Raw genomic sequence first — 22,810 nt, 5'->3', positions numbered from 1 at the left:
TTTTACTTGTTTTTATCAAACATCATTTTAGTCATTATTTTTACAAAAATTTAATTTTATTGTTTACTTTTTATTTTCTTCTTAATTTTACTTTTTTTTTACATATATAATATATATATTTTTTTAAAGTTATCATAAAAAGTAGTAGAATAATTATTTATAATACATATATACAGGTAGACAAAAAAAAATTATTAATCTACATATTAACTATAAAAATAATAAAAAAAAAACAAAATAATTAATTATTTTCTGGGTCCTCTTCTTGAATTTTTTCACTAGATACATTATGAATTATAATATCATCTAAATTTGTATTTGGTAATAAATTATTTTCATCAACAGTTTTAACATTGTTTACAGCATATTTTTTATAAAAATCTTCTAATAATTCAGCATACAAATCACGATTTTCATATAAGTGTTGTTTAGCTAAGTCATCTGTACTAACACTTTGATCTTTTCCTTGTAAATTAAAGATACTTCGCCTTTTTTGATTTGAAGCTCTCTTGAAGGATGTTGATGAGGAGATGGTTGGTTTTTTAGAAATATAATCTTGTTTTAATCTATTTACCCGAGTTTTATCAACCATACTTTTTGAATACTGACAAGATATTGTAGCTCTTCTTTTAGTTTTTATATTACATTTTTCTGGTGGTTTAAAACATTCATCATCTAAATCTTCTACATTTATAGATAAATCATTTCCACATGTTAATCTACTTATATTATCATCATTAATTATCTCATCATTTTTAATATATTTTTCATCATTTTCATTAAATAATTTTTTATCTTGAATATATTTTTTTGTATTTAAAAACATAGTTTCTTTAACTTCAACAAATTTTTCTTTTTCATCATCATCTTTTAAAATCTTCCTTTGTTTATCAGCCTCATTTTGTATTATTAATGTATGTTTGTCTCTTGATTCTAATGTTATAACACAAGCTATTATTAACATAAATGAACCAACACCCATTAAAACAGGACCAATATATTGCATAGATTTAAATTGAATTCTCCGAAAATTGTCAATATATGTTATATTTGATGTGGTTGTCTCATTATATACTGTTACCTAAAAAAAAAAATTGTAAATATTAAAAAATAAATATAAAAATTTTTATACATACTTTGGCTAGTTCTTTATCAAAATATCCAAGTCCTGTCATTATTATTCCTAAAGTTATGATAATAACACCAAAAATTACCGCTCTACATGCTGTCCATAATGTCTAAAATGATAAAAAAAAAAGATAAAAAAAATGGATGATATTTAGATATTTTAATTAAAATTTATCTTGCCTTTTTATTGTTCTCATAATAGAGTCTCCAATAATAGGCTTTTTTATTTTTATCAATTTTTTTAGGCTTTCTCAATGGTATTTTTCCCATTAATTGGGGATTTAATCTTATTTCATAATTATATTCTTCCTCCTCCTCAGAATTTGTCATTATACTTTTTTAAATATCTTAATATATTATATATATGTTTAAAAATTTTTTTAAAATAAAAAATAATAATTTTATATTAAATTAAATTAAAAAAAAAAAAGAAAAACAAAATAAATAAATAATTAATAATAATGAAATTAATTAATAGAAAAAAAAATTTCTAATTAATTAAAAATAATAATAATAAATTAAAGATATGGTATTAATTTTTATACTTATATAAAAGATTAGTTAAAAATTCTTTATAGTAAAGGATAACATTAATTATTACGTGCATATATAATAAATTTATTAGAAGTACTTTTTGTTTACTGTGAATAAGTACTAAAATTAAGTGGTTGTAAATATATAGAAAAGTTAATGAAGATTTTATTATATAAATATACATCTTCTTTTGAAGATTTCAAAATAAAAATGTAATATAAATGATAAAATATTTGAAATTTTTTTTATCATTTTTAAAGTTTTTATTTTTATTGAATACCTTAAAGATATGGTTTAATATTATCTTTTCTAATGCTCTTCCAATAAGTAATAGTAAAATATTATAAAAATTATAGATTACTTTATTTATAAAATTGTTTATAGTTATAACATTTATATATTTTTTAAAAAGCATATTATATAATAAATATCGATAAAAGTTTAGTTAAAAATAAGTTCTTTGAATAAAATTTTGAATTATCAATAAAAAAGAAAGATTATTGTATGATGAAATAGTTTAATGTATAAAATTTTAAATGTAAATATCCTACTTGATAAAAATATGTAAGGATAAATTAAGATAATTGGTATTTAAAAAGAATTTCTTCCTCCTTTTTTTTATATATAAGAATACATGAACAAATAATTAAGAATTCTTATAAAACAGATATTTGATGTATTATGATATAAAGAAAAAAATTTTAAAATAGAATATTAATAAAGTTTTATGTTTAAATAGTAATAAAAATAAATTAATATATATTAAAAATTATTTTATTAAAATATTTTATAAATATTTAACTACATTTTATCTTTAAAAATGGTTAAAATTTATTATATTTTAGAAAATGTGAATAATATACATTTATATATATATGTATTAAAAATTTTCACCTTGCTTTACTTATAATTTATAACAATAATTAACTAAAAAAGAGACAGGAAAATATTAAGATTTTTAAGGTAATATTATATTCTATCATTTTTATTTATAATTGTTCTTTTTTGTTATGATATATATATATATATATATATAAATATATATTACTTATCATTTCTAATATGCATAACATTATGTATTGTTAAATTTTACCAAGAAAATATTATTAGAAAATAAAAATAATAACATTTTTGTATTAATATTAAAATTATATATTAACAACTTACCTCCTTATCAACATATTTTTTTACTCGTACTTGAGGTTTTATTTTTGGCTTCTTTTTTATTCTTGGTACCTGTCCACGATCCATTGTCGGAATTTTATTTAAATCAGAAAGATTAATCTTTCCCAATCCCAATGAAACACCTCTAGCTCCCAACATTTTGAAATACTTTTTTTTTTTATTGATAAATTATGTAACTAAAAATAAAAATAATGTTAGAGATAATGATAAGTTTAATTACTAATAATAATAAATATTTAAACAATATAAAAAAAATTCTAATTTTTAATTTCTAAATGATATATAAAAAAATTTTTTTTTATTCCTATAAATTATTAAGCCAACTATACAACATTTTTGATATTTAAAGTTAAAAATTTTTTTTATTAAGTTAAGATTGTAATATGATTATATAAATGGTATTACCTAATATATTTCTACAAGATTTTTTTTATATAGTATAGTATAAAGTAACTTTTAATAAAAATTTATTGAATGGCACAAATATAATTAAATATTAATTTTGACACATAACAAATATATATATCTTTTCTTTTTTATAACATTATTTTTATTTATCTTTAATACTTTTATTTTAGAAATAACTTTTTATGGAATTGATTCTCTTTTTTTTTTTTTAAATATACTAAATTTTGTATAATTTATTTTTGGAAAATTCATAAATTATAAACATAACAAGTCACTCATCAAAACACCACATTTTCTATTATATTTTTTTTATTAAAAAAAATTTTTTTTTTCACCATTAAAATATCACCCATCTTCTAATAATAAATTAGTATTTTAGATAAATTTAATTAAAAACTTAACTTTTAAAATAAACAGATAATGTTATAAAATAAAAAAAAAATAATCTAATCAAAGGATATTGATAAAAAATGTTAAATATATTTAAAAAACACATTTAGTTATATTATCTTAAAGATTATTCTTAATCAAAATCAATACATATTGTTTGGAAAAAAAAAAAAATAAATATATATACATCAATTATTTATTCCTCAAATTTTAACATTTTGAGGAGGAAAAAATTAATATTATATGTAAATTTTTAGTATTAAGAGAAGAAGGCAAAAATTTTCTTCTTTTTTTTTTAACAAAAAATATCCGTTTCTTTAATAATAAAAATGTTCAATAAAATATGTATGATAAAACAAAACTTAAATAGTCCTGTCTAATGAAAGTTTTACTTATTCTTTTTAAATAGAATCTTTCAAATAATACTTTTCAATAGGTTTTTTTTTTTTCTTTCCAAAAAGATGTTATTGAAAAGAGTATAAATAATTTTTGGTTTTTGTTATTATTTAAAATAATATATAAAATTTAATAATGTTATGCCATGTGTAATGGTGTAGTAAATAATTGAAACATTTTAAATAGATAAATTTTTGCCAATATATAAATGGATTAAAGAATATATGTCTAGTTGGGGTATTATTTTTTTACAACAAAACTATGATATGTATTTGGGAGAGGAGAGAAGAATGCAATTTGATGCCAAAATTTAGGCATATGTATTATTAAGTTTTTGGAATGAGTTGTATATATGTCAAGATTTTTTCAATTATAATAAATATTATATATTATTATTATCATTCAATGGTTACTCAATATTATTAATATAATATAATTAAAAATTAATATACATTTTAACTTAAAAATCTATTAATTAATTTTAAATATTTATGTAATAACTAATATCTTAAAAATTAACTAATATATTATATAATTAAAAAATTTATTACTTGAAAACATGAATTATATAATTTTGGATAAAAAAAAATTATAAACAATTATTAAGTTTTTTTTTAACAAAAAAATTACTATTAAAATTATATTTAATGATACACTATATTTATAAAGATAGTATATCATTAAAAATTGTTATTTTAATAAAAATAAAAATTCACTAAACTATCAGGACAATAGAGTAAAACTATTTTAAGCATGATATAAATATTTTAATATTCCATTTCCTTTTTATCAATTAATTATTTGTATTGTAATAGAGAGAAAATGTATAATATAATAATTTATGTGAAATTTAATATTTTTTACTTATAAATAAATTAAGTACCTAAAAAATAATAATAATATTTATCATTAAATTTATTAATTATCTATATTATAAATACTGTAAACCATTATTTAAAATAATATCACGAATTTTAAAAAATTTATCATAAAGTTCAGGATTATATTTTTTAATATCATTTTTAAAATTTTCATATACAACACTTAGAACAAGCATAAATTGATCTATTCCTGGAATAGATAAATATCTTATTTGTCGTATGATATTAAGATAAAATAATGGATCAAATGAATTGAATTGATTTAAATTATCTATTATATAAAATATTAATGCTAATGTTCCACTTTTACCAATTCCTCCACAACATTGAAATATTACAGGATTTTCATTTATATTTCTTAAAATTATATTATACAATTTTAATATAATATTATGATTTTTTATAACTTCTAAAATATAATTTTTTAAAAGAAACAATCTATATAATATGTTAAAATTACCATTATTACTCCAACATTTTAACTGAATATAAGTTATTATATGACTTTTTTCATCATTTCCCTGAATTGAGTAAGTAGATATAGAAATTTCAGAAGTACTCTCTTTACTATCATTTAATTTTTGAATTCTATAAATACCATAAAAATAAACAGTATTTATATTATTTGGTAAATAATTAACTAAATTATTTAAAATTATTTCTTCATTATTAACAAGCATTACTATTGTTGAAACTTTATAATTAATAATCATATTAATCATATCTAATTTTGTTTCTTTATTTGGTATCTATAATAAATAAAAAGTTTAAAAAAAAAAAACATATATACTATACCTGACACATAATAATTTTCCTTTTTTTTAAATTTTTTGTACAATACTCTAAAATATTTCCATGTACAAAATAATTTGAGTTAAAATTTATACAATTACCATCTAAACATGGTATATTTTTATAATTAATTTTTAAACTTAATTGTAAATTATTTTGAATTTCATAAAAACGGCTACATACTTTTTTAAGAGTATTTATATCATAGTTACATATATTTTCTAATTGCCTTAATATATAATTCATTTTTCCAAGATTTAAATAATTAGTAAAATTAAGAAATGGTCTAAGTGAAGCATTCATAGATGTTTCTTTTAATTTTATATTTTCAATATATTGTTCATAATTTTTTTTATATATTGTATAACCATCATTATCATTTAAAATATTTTTATTAAAAAAATATTTTGTTAGGGAATTTGTTATACTATTAAATGATATTATATCTATATAACCAATATTATATGATTTTATTATATCATTTATAATTAATTGTGGTTCTACAATTGTTGTATCTTTTTCCATTTTTTCTATAATTATAAAAAAATATAATATGGTAAATATTTTAGAACATGGTGCTAATTGTGAATGTAAAAGTATTTTAGATGTATCATCAATTTGGATAACTTCATTATATATTTCATAAATATCAATATCACATTTTAATATAGAATACTCCTCCCAATTAAAAATATCTATAATTGTTAAAGTTTTTGTAATTTCATTTAACTTAGTAATATTAAATTGAAGTAAATCAATTTTTTGTGAAATTATTTCTTTTTTATTAAATCTTTCAACTTTTAAATTTCCATAAATATTTTTTTTAGATAACCAATATGGTATAACATTTCTTTTACCTGTTTTTTTATTATTATATGTAACTGAAATAATAACATTAATATTTTCATCATATAACATATTCCAAAATTCATTATATTTTTCATTGAATGGATACTTAAAAAATTATTTATAAAAAAAAAGAGTTATTAATATGACTTACATATGAAACAATATATTCCCTATCAAATGACTTCTCTGTTACCTTTTTTGCCATCAAATTTTTAAGTAATTTATTTTTAAAATTTGTTCCTTTTAATGGTAACTTTATTGGAAATGGCCGTTGAACAGTCTCCCCACCAATATTAAATTTAATTTTTTCAAAATTTTGATACTCATAATTTAAATATTCTTCCTCTGAAATATAATCTTCAGAATCATATATAGAAAAAGTTTTGTATCTATTCCACCATATATGTATATTTGGATGTTTTCTTTTCATTTTAATATTATAAAAAAATTGAAAAATAAGAGTTTTTTTGTTATATGTATATATTCCAATAAATAATATTGTAAATATTAGAATAACAATTAGTAAATCTGGAAAAAAAGGAATTGTTTTAAATTTCTGTTTTTTTAAGTTTAATTTTAAAATTTTTGTTTTATTTTTACTTGGTTTATTTACATTTATTTCCTGTGTTTTATTGACTTCAATTGTAAAATTTTTTTTTGGTATAATATCAGATTTTAATAGAAATTCATCAATTTCTAGTATGGTATAAGTTGGAGTTTTGTAGTGACATTTAAAAATTCCATTAGGATAACTAATATTTAAATATATTTTTGATGAGTCCAATAAAAATTCATTATCATTTAATGTAAGATATTGTGAAATATTTTTCATATATATTGTTTTTGAATTAAAAGACACTTTTTCAAGATATGCAAATGTATAAGTATTAATTCCACAATTAGCTTGAAATTTTAAATTTTTATCCTTATTTACCACTATACTTTCATTTTTAAGAATTATATTATCTTTATTTGGTCCAAAAAAAATTTTTTTTATAGTAACAGTATCATTTTTATTGATACAATCATCACAATAATATGTAAATTTAAAAATACCGTATCCATGTAAATTAATAGTATCATTAACTATCTTATTTGAATTCTCTTTATAATCATCATTCATTGTATATTCTACCTCTGAAACATTTATTTTTTCATTAATATAAAAGTATGGCTTTTCGGAAGTTGATGTAAGAATTGGAAAATATGCCTTATTCTCATATTCTTTTGTTACAATAAAAATATTATTGACAACTTTTGAAGGAATAATACCAATTAAGGTAATATTTGGCTTGTAATAAACTGGTTTATAAATTTGACATGGGAACAAAATTTCATCTATTGTGTTATTATCATTTAAAATAAAAACATATACTAATTGATTTTTATATGATTCTGATATATTATAAGGTTTATCTTTTAAAATTCCATTATATGTTTTATAAATAATTGTTTTGTTGATAGTGGTATTACATGCATTAGTAGGAAGAGTTGTTGTGTCAAATGGGATTACACTTGTAGTCTTGTTATTACTAATATCCCAATTTATTTTTACCAACCAATTAGTAGTTATATTTAAATGTAAATAATTAATTTTTATGATACCACAATTAATTATTGAGTATAATTCAGATTTATTATTATGAAAAACACCATACCATACAACTTTTTCTAATTTATTAGCTGTTATTTTAATAACATTTGACGGCATAATTGATGGTATAAATAAATTTTCTATATTTGCATATTTAAATTTTTCTGATGGACATTTAATAAGAACAATCTCATTATTTCTTCCATCATAATTCAAGGGAAATGATTTATTGAATAAAATATTATTCAAAAGTGTTGGAAATAAAATTGTATCTAAACTTAATTGAAATCCAATTTGAATAAAAATAAAGATTAAAATTGATCCAACCCTCTTTTGCATTACACATAAATTATACTTTTAAATATAATTTGAAAAAAAAAAGTTAAAATGACTATCTCGATAATGATAACAAATTATTATTTTTAAGGTATTTTGAATTTTACAAAAATATAAGACTGTACTGTTTAACTGATATCAATAATTTTTAAGATGATTTAAAAGTATTTCAAAAAATTTATTTACTCTTTCAAGTATCATATTATTTTATTATACAATTATTTAAAGATACTTTTATTTAATGTTAAATGAAAAAAAAGATTTTATATATTTTTTTTTATTTCAACAATATAATTAAAATGTTTTATTCATAAAATACAAATTCAATAATATTTAATCTATTTTCAAATTTTATTTACAATTTTTTAAATTAATATGAAAAAATTATTTAATCATAATAATTTCTTCCTCATTCATATAAAATATACTAAAATTAATGTTCTTTTTTATTTCATTACTTTAATATATTAATAATTGTTATTTATCAACAAAAGTACATATATTAATAAACATTTGTTCTTTTCTGATTTTAAAAAATTCAAAGAAGAAAACAAACAAAAAGTGTATATGATATTAGATGTATTTGTTGTGTAACATATTAGGCAAATTGATAAAATTAGATGATTAAACTATTTATATTTTTAAAAAACTAGTTTAGTAAAGTTGGTTATTTAATTGGTATAAATGTTGAATAATATTTTAAACTAAAAAAAATAAAAGTATAAGTTATTAATTAAATTAATTAATTATATAGTATTATAAAATGTTTATTATATCAAATTTTTATTTTAAAATCTTTTTATCTTTAAAATAAATAAAAATATAATACATTTAAAAAAAATAAATTTATTAATACTCTTACTATTTACATAATGATAAAAAAAACTTGAATTTAAAAAGTTTATTAACCAAACAAAATCTTAACTTATATAAAATATTTTTAATAAACATTGATACACAAACTATTAATTTTTAAAAGGTCATAATAAACAAGTAATACAATATAAATTTTTCATCATACATATGTTTAGAAACCATAATACTTCTAACAAACAATAATATATGATTGCTTTTTTTTTCAAGAAATGCACTATACACAATAAAACAAACAATTTTGTTTGAAATATATATATATATATGTATATATAAAGTTAATTATTTTAGTAAATTTTAACAATTTTAATGGCTTTATCCTTATCTCAAAATTCAATTTTCCTATCTTCAATAGAATTACTTCCTACTGAAGTATTGATTTTAATTTTTTCTAAAATTGACTGGAGAAATCTTTTTAATATTAAAAAAGTATGTAAAGTATTTTATACAGTTATAGAAAATAATTTAAAATTTCTTCAAAAACCAAGATTAAGAAAATTATTAATTAATAGTATCACTGAAAATGATAATATATGTAAAACTATATTTACATTTGAATATGATAAGAATAAAAAAATAAGTATCAATAATTTTAATGTTAATCTTTCAAAGGTAATTTTTTTTTTTAAATTTTAAAATTTACATAAAATATTTAGACAGAAAAAAAAATTTATGAAGTTGAATATTTATTGGGAAAGATGGATTTTGATAATATTGATGAAATTAATATAAATATTCATGGAAATACAATAATTTTTGACATTCTTAATTGTCATTTACCATCAAATTTAAAAATAGAAGAGTTACATATTAAGATTAAAAATTCCCCTATATTTGAAGGTTTTATTAAATTTATTGAAAAAATAAAATATTTAAATACTATGAACCTAAAACATTTATGTTTTGGAGGACAAAAGATACCCTTTAATTATATATTCCCTAAAATTAATGGTATAGAACAACTTTATGTCAAGGAGTGTTCAAAAACAAAATTTTTCAACATAAAAATGTTTGAAAATTTATTTTTTTCAAGTGAAAATCTTAGTCAATTTGCAATTTTTTCAGAAATAATGAACATCGAGTTTAGTGTGATTGATGCTATTAGAAAAAAACAAGATTTTGAACATAAAGAAAAGTGCAAACAGGTATATTATAGTATTGTTTTACCTTATCGTATTGCAATGTATACATTTGAAAAACTTAAAAATCACTATAAAGAAAATACATTGACATTTGATGAAGATTTAAAAATTCATGATAGTATTTATGTCTCAACAGAATGTAGAAAATGTCAAACTGTTGATTATATTCATTTTGTATATTATAGACCAGAATTTTATTGGGAAAGTTGTTGTTAATAAATTATATACAATAATTTATTTTAATAATAATATATTATAATAAAAATTAATCATTTTATTTTATAAAAAGTAAAAAAAAAAGATTGTTATAGTATAATAATGCATATTAACATAATATAAAAAGCTGATGGTAAAATAATTATTAATATAATAAAACTTATTTTTTTATTTTAAGTAAATTTGGTATTATACAATAATATCCTAAAGTAAGACAATTTATTAGTTTTGACCAAAATTTTCAATATACTCAAGAGCATCATTAACAGTAGGAAAGATATTATTTTTTTTAGGTACTTCATTTTCATTGCATTTATCAAATAATGTGATAATATTTTCATTCAAATTAGTCAAATAAAATTCAATTCTTAATAAATTACTTTCAATTTCTACCTTCTTTAAGGCATCTAAACCCATTGTATCAAGATAAGATATGGATGAACAATCTAGTATGATAAAATTTTTTTTATCCTTATTAAGACATTCTTTGATTGGTTCTTCATTTTCATCAAGTTTTTCATCAAGTTTTTCATTACTTTTTATTATTTTCATTGATGATAAATGATTGTCAAATTGTGTATAAACTTCACATACTTTATCAACAAATCTTGAGGAATTAGCAAAATGTAAGGGTGACTCAAATTTTAAAATTGTTACATTATCTTTAATCTTACTTAAATTACTATAATTATCTATTGATCTAAAATATTTTCTGTTTTCACTACTTCCTAATTCAATCATTTGTGGAAATTGTTCTTGCATAACAACTGTCAATAAAATAAAACCTAAAGAAACAGCCAAACCAAAGGTGACAGTTCCAAAAGCTGTTGAAGCAAAAGCAATAATCCATACAGACTAAAAAAAATTATTTTTTTTATAAAATTTCATATTTTAATAAAACATACAAAGTCATATTTACTGATTCTCCATAATTTACCAAGATCTTTAAATTGCATAAATAATGATTTCAAAGAAATTATAACAATACTTGCTAAGATACACATTGGTAATGGTTCCAAATAAACACCTAACCACATTATTACAACAACTAATAATAAACTTGAAAAAACAACATTTAGTTGTGTTTTGACTCCAGACATTTCACAAACAGAAGATCTAGATAATGAGGCTCCTGTTGGGTATACAGGAAAAACAGAACTTAATAATGACATCAATCCACATGCATACAATTCTTGATTTGAATTTATAGGATATTTATGTTTTTTGGCAAATAATTTAGCCATTGACATTACAAACATGTAACATACAATAGAAATACCTATACAATCAATATATACTAATGGAACAAGTTTCAAGTTAGGCCATTTTGGTAATGGAAAACCTTGTGGAATATTATCAACAATTGGTACATTAAATTTTTCTTTAAAATCAAATATACTTGAAGCAATTGTTGTAATGATAACTAAAATTAATTCTAATGGTATTGGTATTAAAGAGTATTTTCTAAACCATGGATTTAAATAATCTCTACCTAATGATAAAAATATTAATCCAAATGTTGCTAATCCTAATGTTATAAAATTAGTCTTATACAAATTCATTATAATATCTTTTAACATAAAAATTAACATTCCAATTCCAGAATGTTTAGGTATTTTATAACCAAAAACTTTATTTAATTGTGACATAAATACATGACATGCTGCACCTGTCGTAAATCCAGATACTAAAGCATCAGACATATAATTTGTCAAAAAACTTAATCTAAATAATCCCATTATTATTTGTATTAACCCAACTGTAAAAGTGATTGTACTTGTCAATGTTAATGAATCTATCACTTCAACATTTCCCTGATTAACAGTTAAATTATTATTTACTATTTCATCATTGACAAATTTAATTCTCGTTGCACCGGTCATCATTGATACTACAGCAAACACCCCAATAGATATATGGCGTGAAGTACCAAAAAACATATAAATGATTGATGCAAAAAATGAAGAATATAATCCATGTATTGGTGGTACACCAGCTAATGAAGCATATGCCATTCCTAAAAAAAAAATTTATTTATTTTACTATTTTGAATCAATGAAATTTAATTATTTTTTATTTTCAAAAATTAAATTAATTATTTTTTATTGAGGAAAAATTTTTCTTTTTCTAAACTTTCCTTGGGGTACATGCATGATACCAACAGTCAAACCTGCTATAATATCACCATGCAAGTTTTGTTTAATATTATAATTAGGTAACCATTCTAGAATAGGAATAAATGACTTAACAGCTCTCACCAAACTAAATCCACCATTTTTTGATTTTTTTTTTTCACATTTTACTTTTCCATAAACTTGATTAAACTCCTCTTGATTCATTTTTCATATCTAAAAAAAAATATAAACATATTTGTGATAAATTTAATAAAAATATTGCTTTAAAGATATTTATTTAATGATAAAAAAATAACATTTTTTATAAATTTATCCATATAAAAGTAAATAATAATTTTTATATATTCAAAGTTTTTATTTTAAAATCTAAAAATCTAGTATGTATGATATTATACCATAAAATAAAACAAATTTTATACAAGTTATATTTAAACATAATATTATTTTATGGGTACAATTATATATCAAACACAATGAATCAATGCTTATCTATTTTTAAAAATTTATACATTTGTTATACCAAACAATTATGATAAAAGTAATGAAAAATTTTCTTAATAAATGACAATTCTTTTTAAAATTTCCTTTTTAGGAAATTAAATATTTATATGTGTTAAAGTTTACTTTGGTTATTCTATTAGTGTATATATAGCTTTTTTTATTTTTTAAAAACCTTGATATTTGAAAAGTGATTAATTTTCTTTTTTCTATTTCTAGTATTTTATTTTTAAAATACTTTTTGATAGGTAATTGTAAGCAGTCATATATTATCATTTTAAAAATAATTTTTGTTATGTATTGAGATCTTTTTATTTTAAGTAGCACAAATTATTATATATATATATTTGATTTTTAATTTACAAGGTCATTAACAAAAAAAAAAAGTTTAACTATTGATAGTCATCATATTTTCCATAATAAAGATAATAATACCAGTAAATTATATTAAAAAGAAAAAATACACCAGGAAAAGCAATTCTACTAATTTGATCTACTGTCAAAGCACGTCTATTATAATACATTGCTTTATAGATAAGTTCTGTCTGAGTGATGTATTGTTTACTTGAAGGTATTGATTTGAAATATGAAATTGTATCTTCAACATCTGTATCAATATCTTGTGATAATATTCCATTTGATTTTTCACCCTTACAGGAAAAAGATTTTCTTTCACTTCCCGATACTGGTGTTGAAAATAAATGCCAATTATGAGACATATTTGAATATTTATTTGCCCTTCTCATGTATGAATTTACAATAGCAAATTCTAATAAAACACCAAATATAAATAACATACATATTCCATACCAATAATCAATTGCTTTGGCATATGATACTGGTGGTAAACCAAATCTTAAACCATTAGCTTGTGTTGATAATGTTAAAAGTGTTGAGAATGATAAAAATATTCTTGCCTGGACAACTCTTCTAAATTAATAAATTATTATATAAAAAGAAAGATAACTTTTGTTTTTTTTTTACCTATCTATCCAAAAAGAAACCCAAGATATGATAACAATTAATGCAGTTGGTATATAACTTTGAACTAAATGATAACCAATAGCTCGATCTAAAAAAATAATTGCTTTTAGGCAAGAGAAATGACCGATTCTAAATGATGTATCTGTTAAAGTATATCTAAAAGTTCCATTACAATAATCTGGACTAACACCAGTAATTTTAAATTCAGGTAAACCAATTTCATCATTAAAATTTATCGGATTTTCTGTAAACCATGTAACATTCATCTCAGAAACAACATGACCATCTTAAATAAATTTTTTTATTATTATTTATTAATTTGATTAAATTATATAAAACATACAACTTATAATTTTTATTTCTGTTTTTTGTTTATCATGTGGATAATTTTTTAAATCTAAATTTGTTGCTACATTTAAAGTTACCCTTACTCCATAAGAGATGGTACCATCTTTTGCTATATACATATTAAAATTTGGTACAGTTACTTTGTGTTTGGTAGCAGAACGGGCATTGGCAAAATAAAGATCAGGTACCCATAAAAGATCAAGAACATTTTGATCATTTATAGATATATACTCTTCATTTGAATGTGCTAGTGATTCATCTTTCCATGTCATATAAAGATACAAATCAATATCAAAAGTCTAAAAATATTATTTTATTAGAAAATTTTTTTTTTATTTTATACCATTTCTGTTGATCTAAAATTTCCCAATGATTCAACATAAAATCCACAATGAACTGGAAGTGAATGTGATAAATTATACCTGGGAATTCTTTTTGTAATATGTTTATATATATAATGATCATAAGGATAATTTAAAGAATTTGTTGTTGTAATCAACTTCATTCTTGATTTTTTTTCTTCAACATATTTTTGTTGTAGTGATTCATTATCAAAATACTCATCATAAACTTGTATTTCATCTTTAGTATCCTTTTTATCTAATAAAATTTTATTTTCTTTACTACTAAAAGTTAATATTTATGTAAATATAAAATTTTTACTTACTTTTCATTAGATAATTTTTCACTTGAATATTTTTTATCTTTATATAAAGAAAAAATATTTGGTGATTGTATATTATTAGTATTTGTATCATTTACAATTAAATTATTTAAAGAGTCCATTGAGGGTTGTAAATTAGTATAATTTAAATTGTTCGTTTTTTCTTTGGAAAAAATTAATAAAAACCAATTAATTAAAAATAAAATGGTAGAAAACCATTCCATTTGTAAAATTATGGTTAAAAAAAAATGTTATATTTTATGTGAAAATTTTAAATTTCTAAAAGTATGTATAGAGTAAATTAATATTTTATTTGACAATTCACATATTAAAAAAAGTTAAATAAACATCTTAAACAAACTTAAATCTTCATATTATTTTATTAAAATGCCCCCAAATAAATGTCCCTAAATAAAATTTTAAAAATTTTTATTGAAAACAAACAAATAGTAAATGCGTTTATCGTAAGCTTAAATTATTTATTTCTTTTAAAATATGGAGCATATTATTAGAATATAATTGCACTACACTGGAATATATGAAAAAAAAAAGTAGAAATAAAACGTCTTATTTCCACTTATTAATTTAATTTTAATTTTTCACTATAAATTAAAAAAAGATAAAACTTTACAAGAAAATAAAATATTATGATTAATATTTTTAATTAAAATTAATTATTAATAATTATTTTAAAACAAAATTAAATATAAATTAAATGGCAAATCTAATAATTGACATTGACTTAATAAATATATATTTAAGGAATATGTTATGTAAAAAAATATATATACATAGTATGATTTTTTTTATAAAAAAAGTAATGTCTTATTAATTATTTATTATTAAAAGAATAAATATTAAAGCAATTTTTATTTTTTGCAAAAAAACAAATTTAAAATTCTTTTATGGTAAAATAATAACCAAAAAAGTGTAGAAATATTTTAATAAAAAAAAAAGTACATGGCAAATGAAATATATATATATATTATAATATTGGAACGTCTACATTTAATAGAAAAAATATTTTTACTATATATAAGTTTTATAGTAACATTTTAAAAAATCCAAGCTATTTTTTTTATTTATTTAATTTAATCAGCCTTTTCATTGAACACAATCAAAAATAATATTAAGACTACAGCTTCATTAACTTTTGTTTAGTAGACATATTTTTATGACTATTTTTAGTTAATAAAATGAAATAAATATACAATATATCAATGAAAATATATTTAGTAAAGCTGAATTATTTTTGAAATTCCTTTTTTATATATAAAAAAAAAAGTTGGAGATAAAAACAAATAAAACAAACAAAAAAAAATTTTCTTTTGTGGAATAATAATTATACAATAAGTAGATTTGACTAAGAATATTAATACAAATAAAAATACCATATAATTATGTGATGCTTTTTTTTAATCAAATTATTAAATTTGCTTAAAATATATTATTGGCATATAAATAAGAATTGATTTTATCTGAGAGTGATTATATCTTTAAATTTACAGATATAAATTATAAAGTACGATTATCTAAATTTTTTTGCTAGAAAAAAAAAAGAAATTATTTTAACATAATAATATTTTTTTAATCCTAAAAATGTATCCTAATACAAAAATTTTAATATTTTTAGATAAATTACAACATACATAAGTTACAAATATTTTTTGTTAAAAATAAAAATAACCGTCTTTTAAAAATATATCATAAAGTTTTTTTTTTAAACATTTTAATATAATGTAAAAAAAAACAATGAATGATATAGTAATTAAAGATACATATTAATTTTAAAATATAATAAAAAATGTATTATTTTTTTTGGATATACTTTTAACATTGAATATAAAAAAAAATATTATATAAGGGTTTTGTAAGATGTCAAAAAAAAGCCATTTATATAATTGATATGATCGAAAACAAAATATTTTATAAAAAAATCATAATTTTATTTGAAACATACCATTTTTTATATAAATAATTTTAATTTTAAAATAAATAGTAATAAATTTTTGTTTTTTACTTGATACCAGATGTGATGTTAAATAAGGCAAATTAAATTAAAAAAAATCTTTTAATAGATGTTTTTAAATTGCACGTATAAGCTAAGATTTTCAAATATTAAAGTCAAAAAAAAAGTTTACAATACATAAATTTTTTATCGCATAATAAATTAATAAACTAATAATTTATTCTCAATTACATTTTATCTTATAAGTAATTAATAAGAATAATAACGTTTAAAAAAATAAGATATTTTAGTTATATAAAATAATTTTAAATAATTTAAAAATATATAATAAACGAGATAAATTAGCGTACTATAATATCTATAGGGAATTAATCTACAAAATATTTCATTAATTTTATCACATATTTTGAATAACATTCTTAAAAATGATAAGATATTTAAAAATAATATAAAAGATTATAATAAAAATAAAACTTATATCTACATTATTATAAATAGTAAAATTATAATTGTAATTATAAGGTAAAATAAATTTTTAAAAAATGAAATATTATAATTATATGTATAAATATAATTTACACCTTTTTTATAATATTTTGTCTATAAATTTCAAACATAATGACAAACAATATTTTATCTTTATGTATTAAAATTAAATATGTTTATTTAAATAATTGTTAAAAATAGCTTTAATAAAAAAAATGATTAATTAAATATATAAATATATTTTCTAGCAAAAATTCAATACTATAAATAAATTACAAACATATATACATATATATTTAAAACCAATTACTCAGAAAATTGTTTGATAAATTTTAACAAAAAAGCATATTAAAGAAAATTTATATATTAATTTGAAAGAATAAAATTATAAAATGTTATTTTTGTGAAAAAAAAAAAAATTTTGCAAGTTATATTTTATACATCAAAAAATACCATATAAAAACTTTTTATTCTTTGTGCATATATGATGATTAAAATTTGTATCATATCTATGAAAGTTAAAAATATCTTTTTCTATAGAATAATCTAATTATATATGGTAAAATAAAATATTCGTAAAATGTAGATGATGAGAAAAATACTTTAAATAATTTTAAAAAGTTTTAAATATATATTGTTAAATATAATTACTTTGATTAATATATTTATAATTTCTTAAATCAAAAAAAAAAAATAAAAATCTTTATAATATTAAAAAAGTTGTCAAATATTTATTTTGTAAATTTTTAGTAATTACATTCTCTAAAAAAAAACCTTTTTATAACATTTTTTTTATATAGAATAAAAAGATTAAATTATTTTTTATCAATTTAGTACATCCAATCTAATGAAATACTATACTCTTTAATTTACTTTTACAAATTCTTTTAAGTTCGTAATCCACATGCTACAAATTTCAGATAATAAAATTAATTTTTCAAACTATCTGCACAATTTGGATAAGTCTTTAACAAGTTATAGCTAAAAATTGTATTCTTTTAAAAATGAATTTTTTTCTAAAAATATTTTTTTTTTATATTTATCAGTAATTGAGTTCGCTTTGATAAGAGTGCCAAATGATTAACATAAGCTAGCTTTTTTTATATAAATTTATTTTTAAAATATTTAAATAGATTATTTGGTTTTATTTTTATCAAAAAATATTACAACATATTTCTGTTTTTTTTATTTATTCAGTAAATTTTTGTTTCAAATGAATAAAATTTTGTCTTCATAAAGTATTAAAATATAGTTTGTTATAAGAAAAAATTTGATAGTTGGATCATCAAATTATATCATATTTTGATAACATATTAAAATTTTTTACATCCAAGCTTTTACAAAATTATTTTAAATAAGTTATAATTTAGTCTAAAAAAGTACCAATAAATATAAAATTTTGACAAGATACTAAAAAATTCATGAAAATGAAGTAAAAATAATTTGAATGCTAAAATAAATTAATTTTATTCTAATTAAATATTTAAATATTTTATTCAAAAAAATGTTTTTTAAGTAATTGCTCTAGCACAATAATATAATTAACAAATTTTTAAAATAATTTATTACTTATCTAAAGTTTAAATTTTATTTTAAAAACTCATATTTAATAAAACTTTCCTCTTTTGCCAGATCAAAAATAAAAATACATGAATAATGTTTATATTTAAATTAAATTAATAATAAAAAAGTTATATTTTAAAAATTTTTTAAGTCAGGAACAATCCTTTTCTTTATATCATTTTTAATTTATTCACTTAATCAGATTTAACAGTTTGACTGGAAAGACGAGATTTTCTAAAGTCATCTATGACACCCCACATATCAAAAATTAACTCATCAGGAAACTCAAAAATATTAATTTCACTTTCATTTATTTTTTTTGTTAATTCCATGACATCTTGACAATCACGACCAAGTTCCCATATAGATAAAGCTAACTCATCATCATGTAATCCAAGATATGAATCAAAAATATCATTCATCGCAGAAATAATCATTTTATCCGGAGCTTCTTGGATAACAACATCTCCATTAGCTTTGAAGCGTAATGTCCCTGTGCCACTTGTAATATCAATTGTAGTTTTATTTGGTATACGACTACTTCTGGTTGAAATATGACTAAAGCCAGTTTTGTATGGTTCAATGAGGCGTACTATAAAAGATTCACCAATAGCAATATTTCTTAAAACTCTAGCAACATTACAATGTGTCATTCCAACCATTGTGGCTCCATTAATTTTTTCAATATGATCACCAATTGAAATAGCAGGAAAAGCTAAAGCAGAAGTACTTCCTAATTTGATTTTTTTTACAAAACAATAACCAGCACCATTATCTGTAATTGTTATTCCTAAAGCTTCACCAGTCTTAGTAATTTGAACTTCTTTACGTTGTCCTTTGATATGAGCATAAATTACATCACCAAAATTAACATTATTTGTAATAAATGTTGATGGATCAATTTTCATTGTATTAGCAGTACAATAAAGTATATCTTCAGGAGATATATTAAATGCTTTAGCAATATTGATATAAAGTTCTGGTAAATTTTTAAAACTACTTACAAAAGCTACCGAAGATCCATGAGCAAGGATACATTCAAATTTGGGAGAATATGTTAATGTATCTGTACTAAGAACATCACTATTTTTGGTATCATTTTTTGTGCTACAAAATAGATTTGTTATCTGTGATGATAATTTTACATCTATTTCATCTTTTTGAATACTTCTATTACGACTCTGACTACGTGAATATCTCATTATTATTAAAAATGACAAATAATATATCAAAAGTTAATAAACATTTTTTATATTCTAAAAATCTGACTAATTCATTATATAAATTCAAATCTATTACTATATCATAAACCCCTTTGAGTATACACTTTTCCAAATTATTATACCCCTGATAATAAAAAAAACAAAGCTTTTTTTTTAATTGTTTTTAAATATTTTCAATTTGTTGTTATTTTTATATTTTTGATCTTATAGCCAATTTTGATTGCATATATTTTTAAAAAAAATGTCGAAATATAATTTATTTTATAATGAAAATAATTGTACAAGAGATGACCGTACAATATATGTTAGAAATTTAGATTCTAAAGTTACAAAAGAAATTCTTTGGGAATTATTTTCTCAGGTAAGTATACATTTTTTTAATTTAAAATTTTTATTATTATTATTATTTAGGTAGGTAATGTACAGGATGTTTTTTTGCCACCCTTAGACAAAGATAAAAATGAGGCTCAGTATGCTTTAGTTTCTTTTAAAACAATACATTCACCAATATTTGCTTCTGAAATGATGAACGGTATTTCTTTGTATGGAAAACAAATAACAGTTCAACCTAAGGGAAAATCTATGCATAGTAATTTGTTTATGGATCTAAGAAAAAATGGACAATTAGCTTATCAGGTTGAGCAGGATATGATGAGAAATTATAGGGATCAACAATTTTCTAGTAATTCGAATAGTGATTATAGGAAATATGGTAGTAGACAGCGTTCATATCGATAAATGTAAATTCTTTTTTTTGTCTTTTTTTTCCATTTTTTTTACTATATCTTTTATCAAATAAATTCATGGTTTTTATTCAGCATTACATGTTTCACCATAAGTAAAAATAAAAAGAATATTTGTGATTATAAAGTAAAAGTATTTTTATGTGAATATACAAAAAAGAAATATATAAAAAGTTTCTATCAAAATCTTTTTAGATTCTTATCATAAGTGGTTATTTGTTAAATATCATTGGTAAAAAATGAATATACAAGGTAATAGTTACGAATTATTTTTAAAAATAGATATATAATAAAGTATATGTACAATGAATAATAAAATATACATTTTCTTGTTCTAGTTAAAATATTAATACAATTAAATTGAACTTTGAATATTTTTTTTTCCATATACGTCATCGAAAATTAATTCAATTGCACTTTTTAATAAAGTGTTTAAAAAAGCATAATCATTACTGTATTTTTAAAAAAATTACACATATATCTGATATTCGAATTTTCAAAAAAAATTTCTAATACATGCATGACTCTAAAATTCAGCTTTTGTTAATTATATTGAAATTTTATACCATTTCAAAATCATGATAAATGTAATCAGATTTCTGCAATTTACTTCAAATGAGTTTTCAAGTGGGGTCTGCCTTCAAAAAATTTTTATACCTTTAACCATTTTCGAGATATAAAAAAATGATGACAATGGATTACGCGCGAAAAAGTGCCAAGCATAGTATTTCAAGAAGGGTTAAAAATTCTAAATTGTTTTCAACGTAGGGTATACCTTAAATTGTAAAAGAAGCTCAGCGCATCAAATTTCATGGACCTGTGACTTCACTAACCTGAGTTATCGCTAGATTCTTAAAATTTTTTTAAAACATATTTCTTATCATATCTTTATTTTTAGAAGTCCTATAAAGATATGAATAGGCTTAATGAATTTCTCGTAAAAAAATGATCTAGAAACAACTGTTTTTTTGTAAAATATCTTATTGTATAATAGAAATCGAGATTTAAAAAAAAATTCCACAATTTCGCCCTTCAACTTTGAATCCCTATAACTCCCGAAGTTTCAATTTTACAATATTGTTGATTATATTCAAAATTCATCCCATTTCAAGGGCTATCGAATGATTATAGTCTTATATTTAATTTCTAAAAAAAGTTGTTTTATTTAATTTTTATAAAAAAAATTTTCTTAAATTTAAATTTTTCTTTATTTATTTGTTGTTAAATATAAAAGTTTTTACTAAATCAACATTGTAATTTAAAAACAAATTATGTATAATATTCAAATATCTAAAAAAAATTTCTACTAAGTCAGTGACCCTAAAATTAAGTTTTTATCTGTAATGTTAAAAAATCAACCAATTTTAAAATATTATTGACACTGAAAAAAAGCAAATCAAAAAGAAACTGTTTTTTATTTTCTAATTATAAAAAAGATAAAGTTACAGTAAATATGTTATTTTTGCTAAAATA

At 19.1% G+C, this 22,810-nt stretch overlaps 7 protein-coding genes across 7 annotated transcripts; 2 read left to right on the top strand and 5 right to left on the bottom strand.

Annotated features, from left to right (window-relative positions):
• Positions 1-241: 241 nt before the first annotated feature.
• On the bottom strand, positions 242-2,985 carry SRAE_2000224700 (Protein of unknown function DUF2371, TMEM200 family-containing protein; the record flags this gene model as incomplete). Its single annotated transcript, XM_024653294.1, has 4 exons — positions 242-1,081; positions 1,137-1,238; positions 1,309-1,443; positions 2,830-2,985. The coding sequence occupies 4 exons, from the start codon at positions 2,983-2,985 to the stop codon at positions 242-244; spliced, it is 1,233 nt and encodes a 410-aa protein (XP_024506785.1).
• A 1,987-nt stretch (positions 2,986-4,972) lies between these two features.
• Positions 4,973-8,496, bottom strand: SRAE_2000224600 (Protein-tyrosine phosphatase, receptor/non-receptor type domain and Protein-tyrosine/Dual specificity phosphatase domain and Protein-tyrosine phosphatase, catalytic domain-containing protein; the record flags this gene model as incomplete). Its single annotated transcript, XM_024653293.1, has 5 exons — positions 4,973-5,331; positions 5,383-5,671; positions 5,718-6,229; positions 6,287-6,668; positions 6,715-8,496. The coding sequence occupies 5 exons, from the start codon at positions 8,494-8,496 to the stop codon at positions 4,973-4,975; spliced, it is 3,324 nt and encodes a 1,107-aa protein (XP_024506784.1).
• A 1,179-nt stretch (positions 8,497-9,675) lies between these two features.
• On the top strand, positions 9,676-10,724 carry SRAE_2000224500 (F-box domain-containing protein; the record flags this gene model as incomplete). The annotated part of the gene is made up of 2 exons (XM_024653292.1): positions 9,676-9,978; positions 10,023-10,724. 2 exons carry the CDS (start codon positions 9,676-9,678, stop codon positions 10,722-10,724), a joined length of 1,005 nt encoding a protein of 334 aa, XP_024506783.1.
• A 222-nt stretch (positions 10,725-10,946) lies between these two features.
• Positions 10,947-13,063, bottom strand: SRAE_2000224400 (FI18412p1; the record flags this gene model as incomplete). The annotated part of the gene is made up of 3 exons (XM_024653291.1): positions 10,947-11,579; positions 11,630-12,741; positions 12,895-13,063. The coding sequence occupies 3 exons, from the start codon at positions 13,061-13,063 to the stop codon at positions 10,947-10,949; spliced, it is 1,914 nt and encodes a 637-aa protein (XP_024506782.1).
• A 686-nt stretch (positions 13,064-13,749) lies between these two features.
• Positions 13,750-15,475, bottom strand: SRAE_2000224300 (Gamma-aminobutyric acid A receptor/Glycine receptor alpha family and Neurotransmitter-gated ion-channel transmembrane domain and Neurotransmitter-gated ion-channel ligand-binding domain-containing protein; the record flags this gene model as incomplete). Its single annotated transcript, XM_024653290.1, has 5 exons — positions 13,750-14,287; positions 14,342-14,627; positions 14,685-14,988; positions 15,033-15,315; positions 15,357-15,475. The coding sequence occupies 5 exons, from the start codon at positions 15,473-15,475 to the stop codon at positions 13,750-13,752; spliced, it is 1,530 nt and encodes a 509-aa protein (XP_024506781.1).
• A 4,090-nt stretch (positions 15,476-19,565) lies between these two features.
• Positions 19,566-20,573, bottom strand: SRAE_2000224200 (GH21964p; the record flags this gene model as incomplete). The annotated part of the gene is made up of 1 exon (XM_024653289.1): positions 19,566-20,573. The coding sequence occupies one exon, from the start codon at positions 20,571-20,573 to the stop codon at positions 19,566-19,568; it is 1,008 nt and encodes a 335-aa protein (XP_024506780.1).
• Positions 20,574-20,835: 262 nt separating this feature from the next.
• SRAE_2000224100 (RNA recognition motif domain and Nucleotide-binding, alpha-beta plait domain-containing protein) lies at positions 20,836-21,332 on the top strand (the record flags this gene model as incomplete). Its single annotated transcript, XM_024653288.1, has 2 exons — positions 20,836-20,955; positions 21,006-21,332. The coding sequence occupies 2 exons, from the start codon at positions 20,836-20,838 to the stop codon at positions 21,330-21,332; spliced, it is 447 nt and encodes a 148-aa protein (XP_024506779.1).
• Positions 21,333-22,810: the final 1,478 nt, after the last annotated feature.

Source organism: Strongyloides ratti, assembly GCF_001040885.1.
Source record: "Strongyloides ratti genome assembly S_ratti_ED321, chromosome : 2".
Classification (NCBI taxonomy): Eukaryota; Metazoa; Nematoda; class Chromadorea; order Rhabditida; family Strongyloididae; genus Strongyloides; species Strongyloides ratti.
This window is presented reverse-complemented; position numbering and strand designations above follow the sequence as displayed.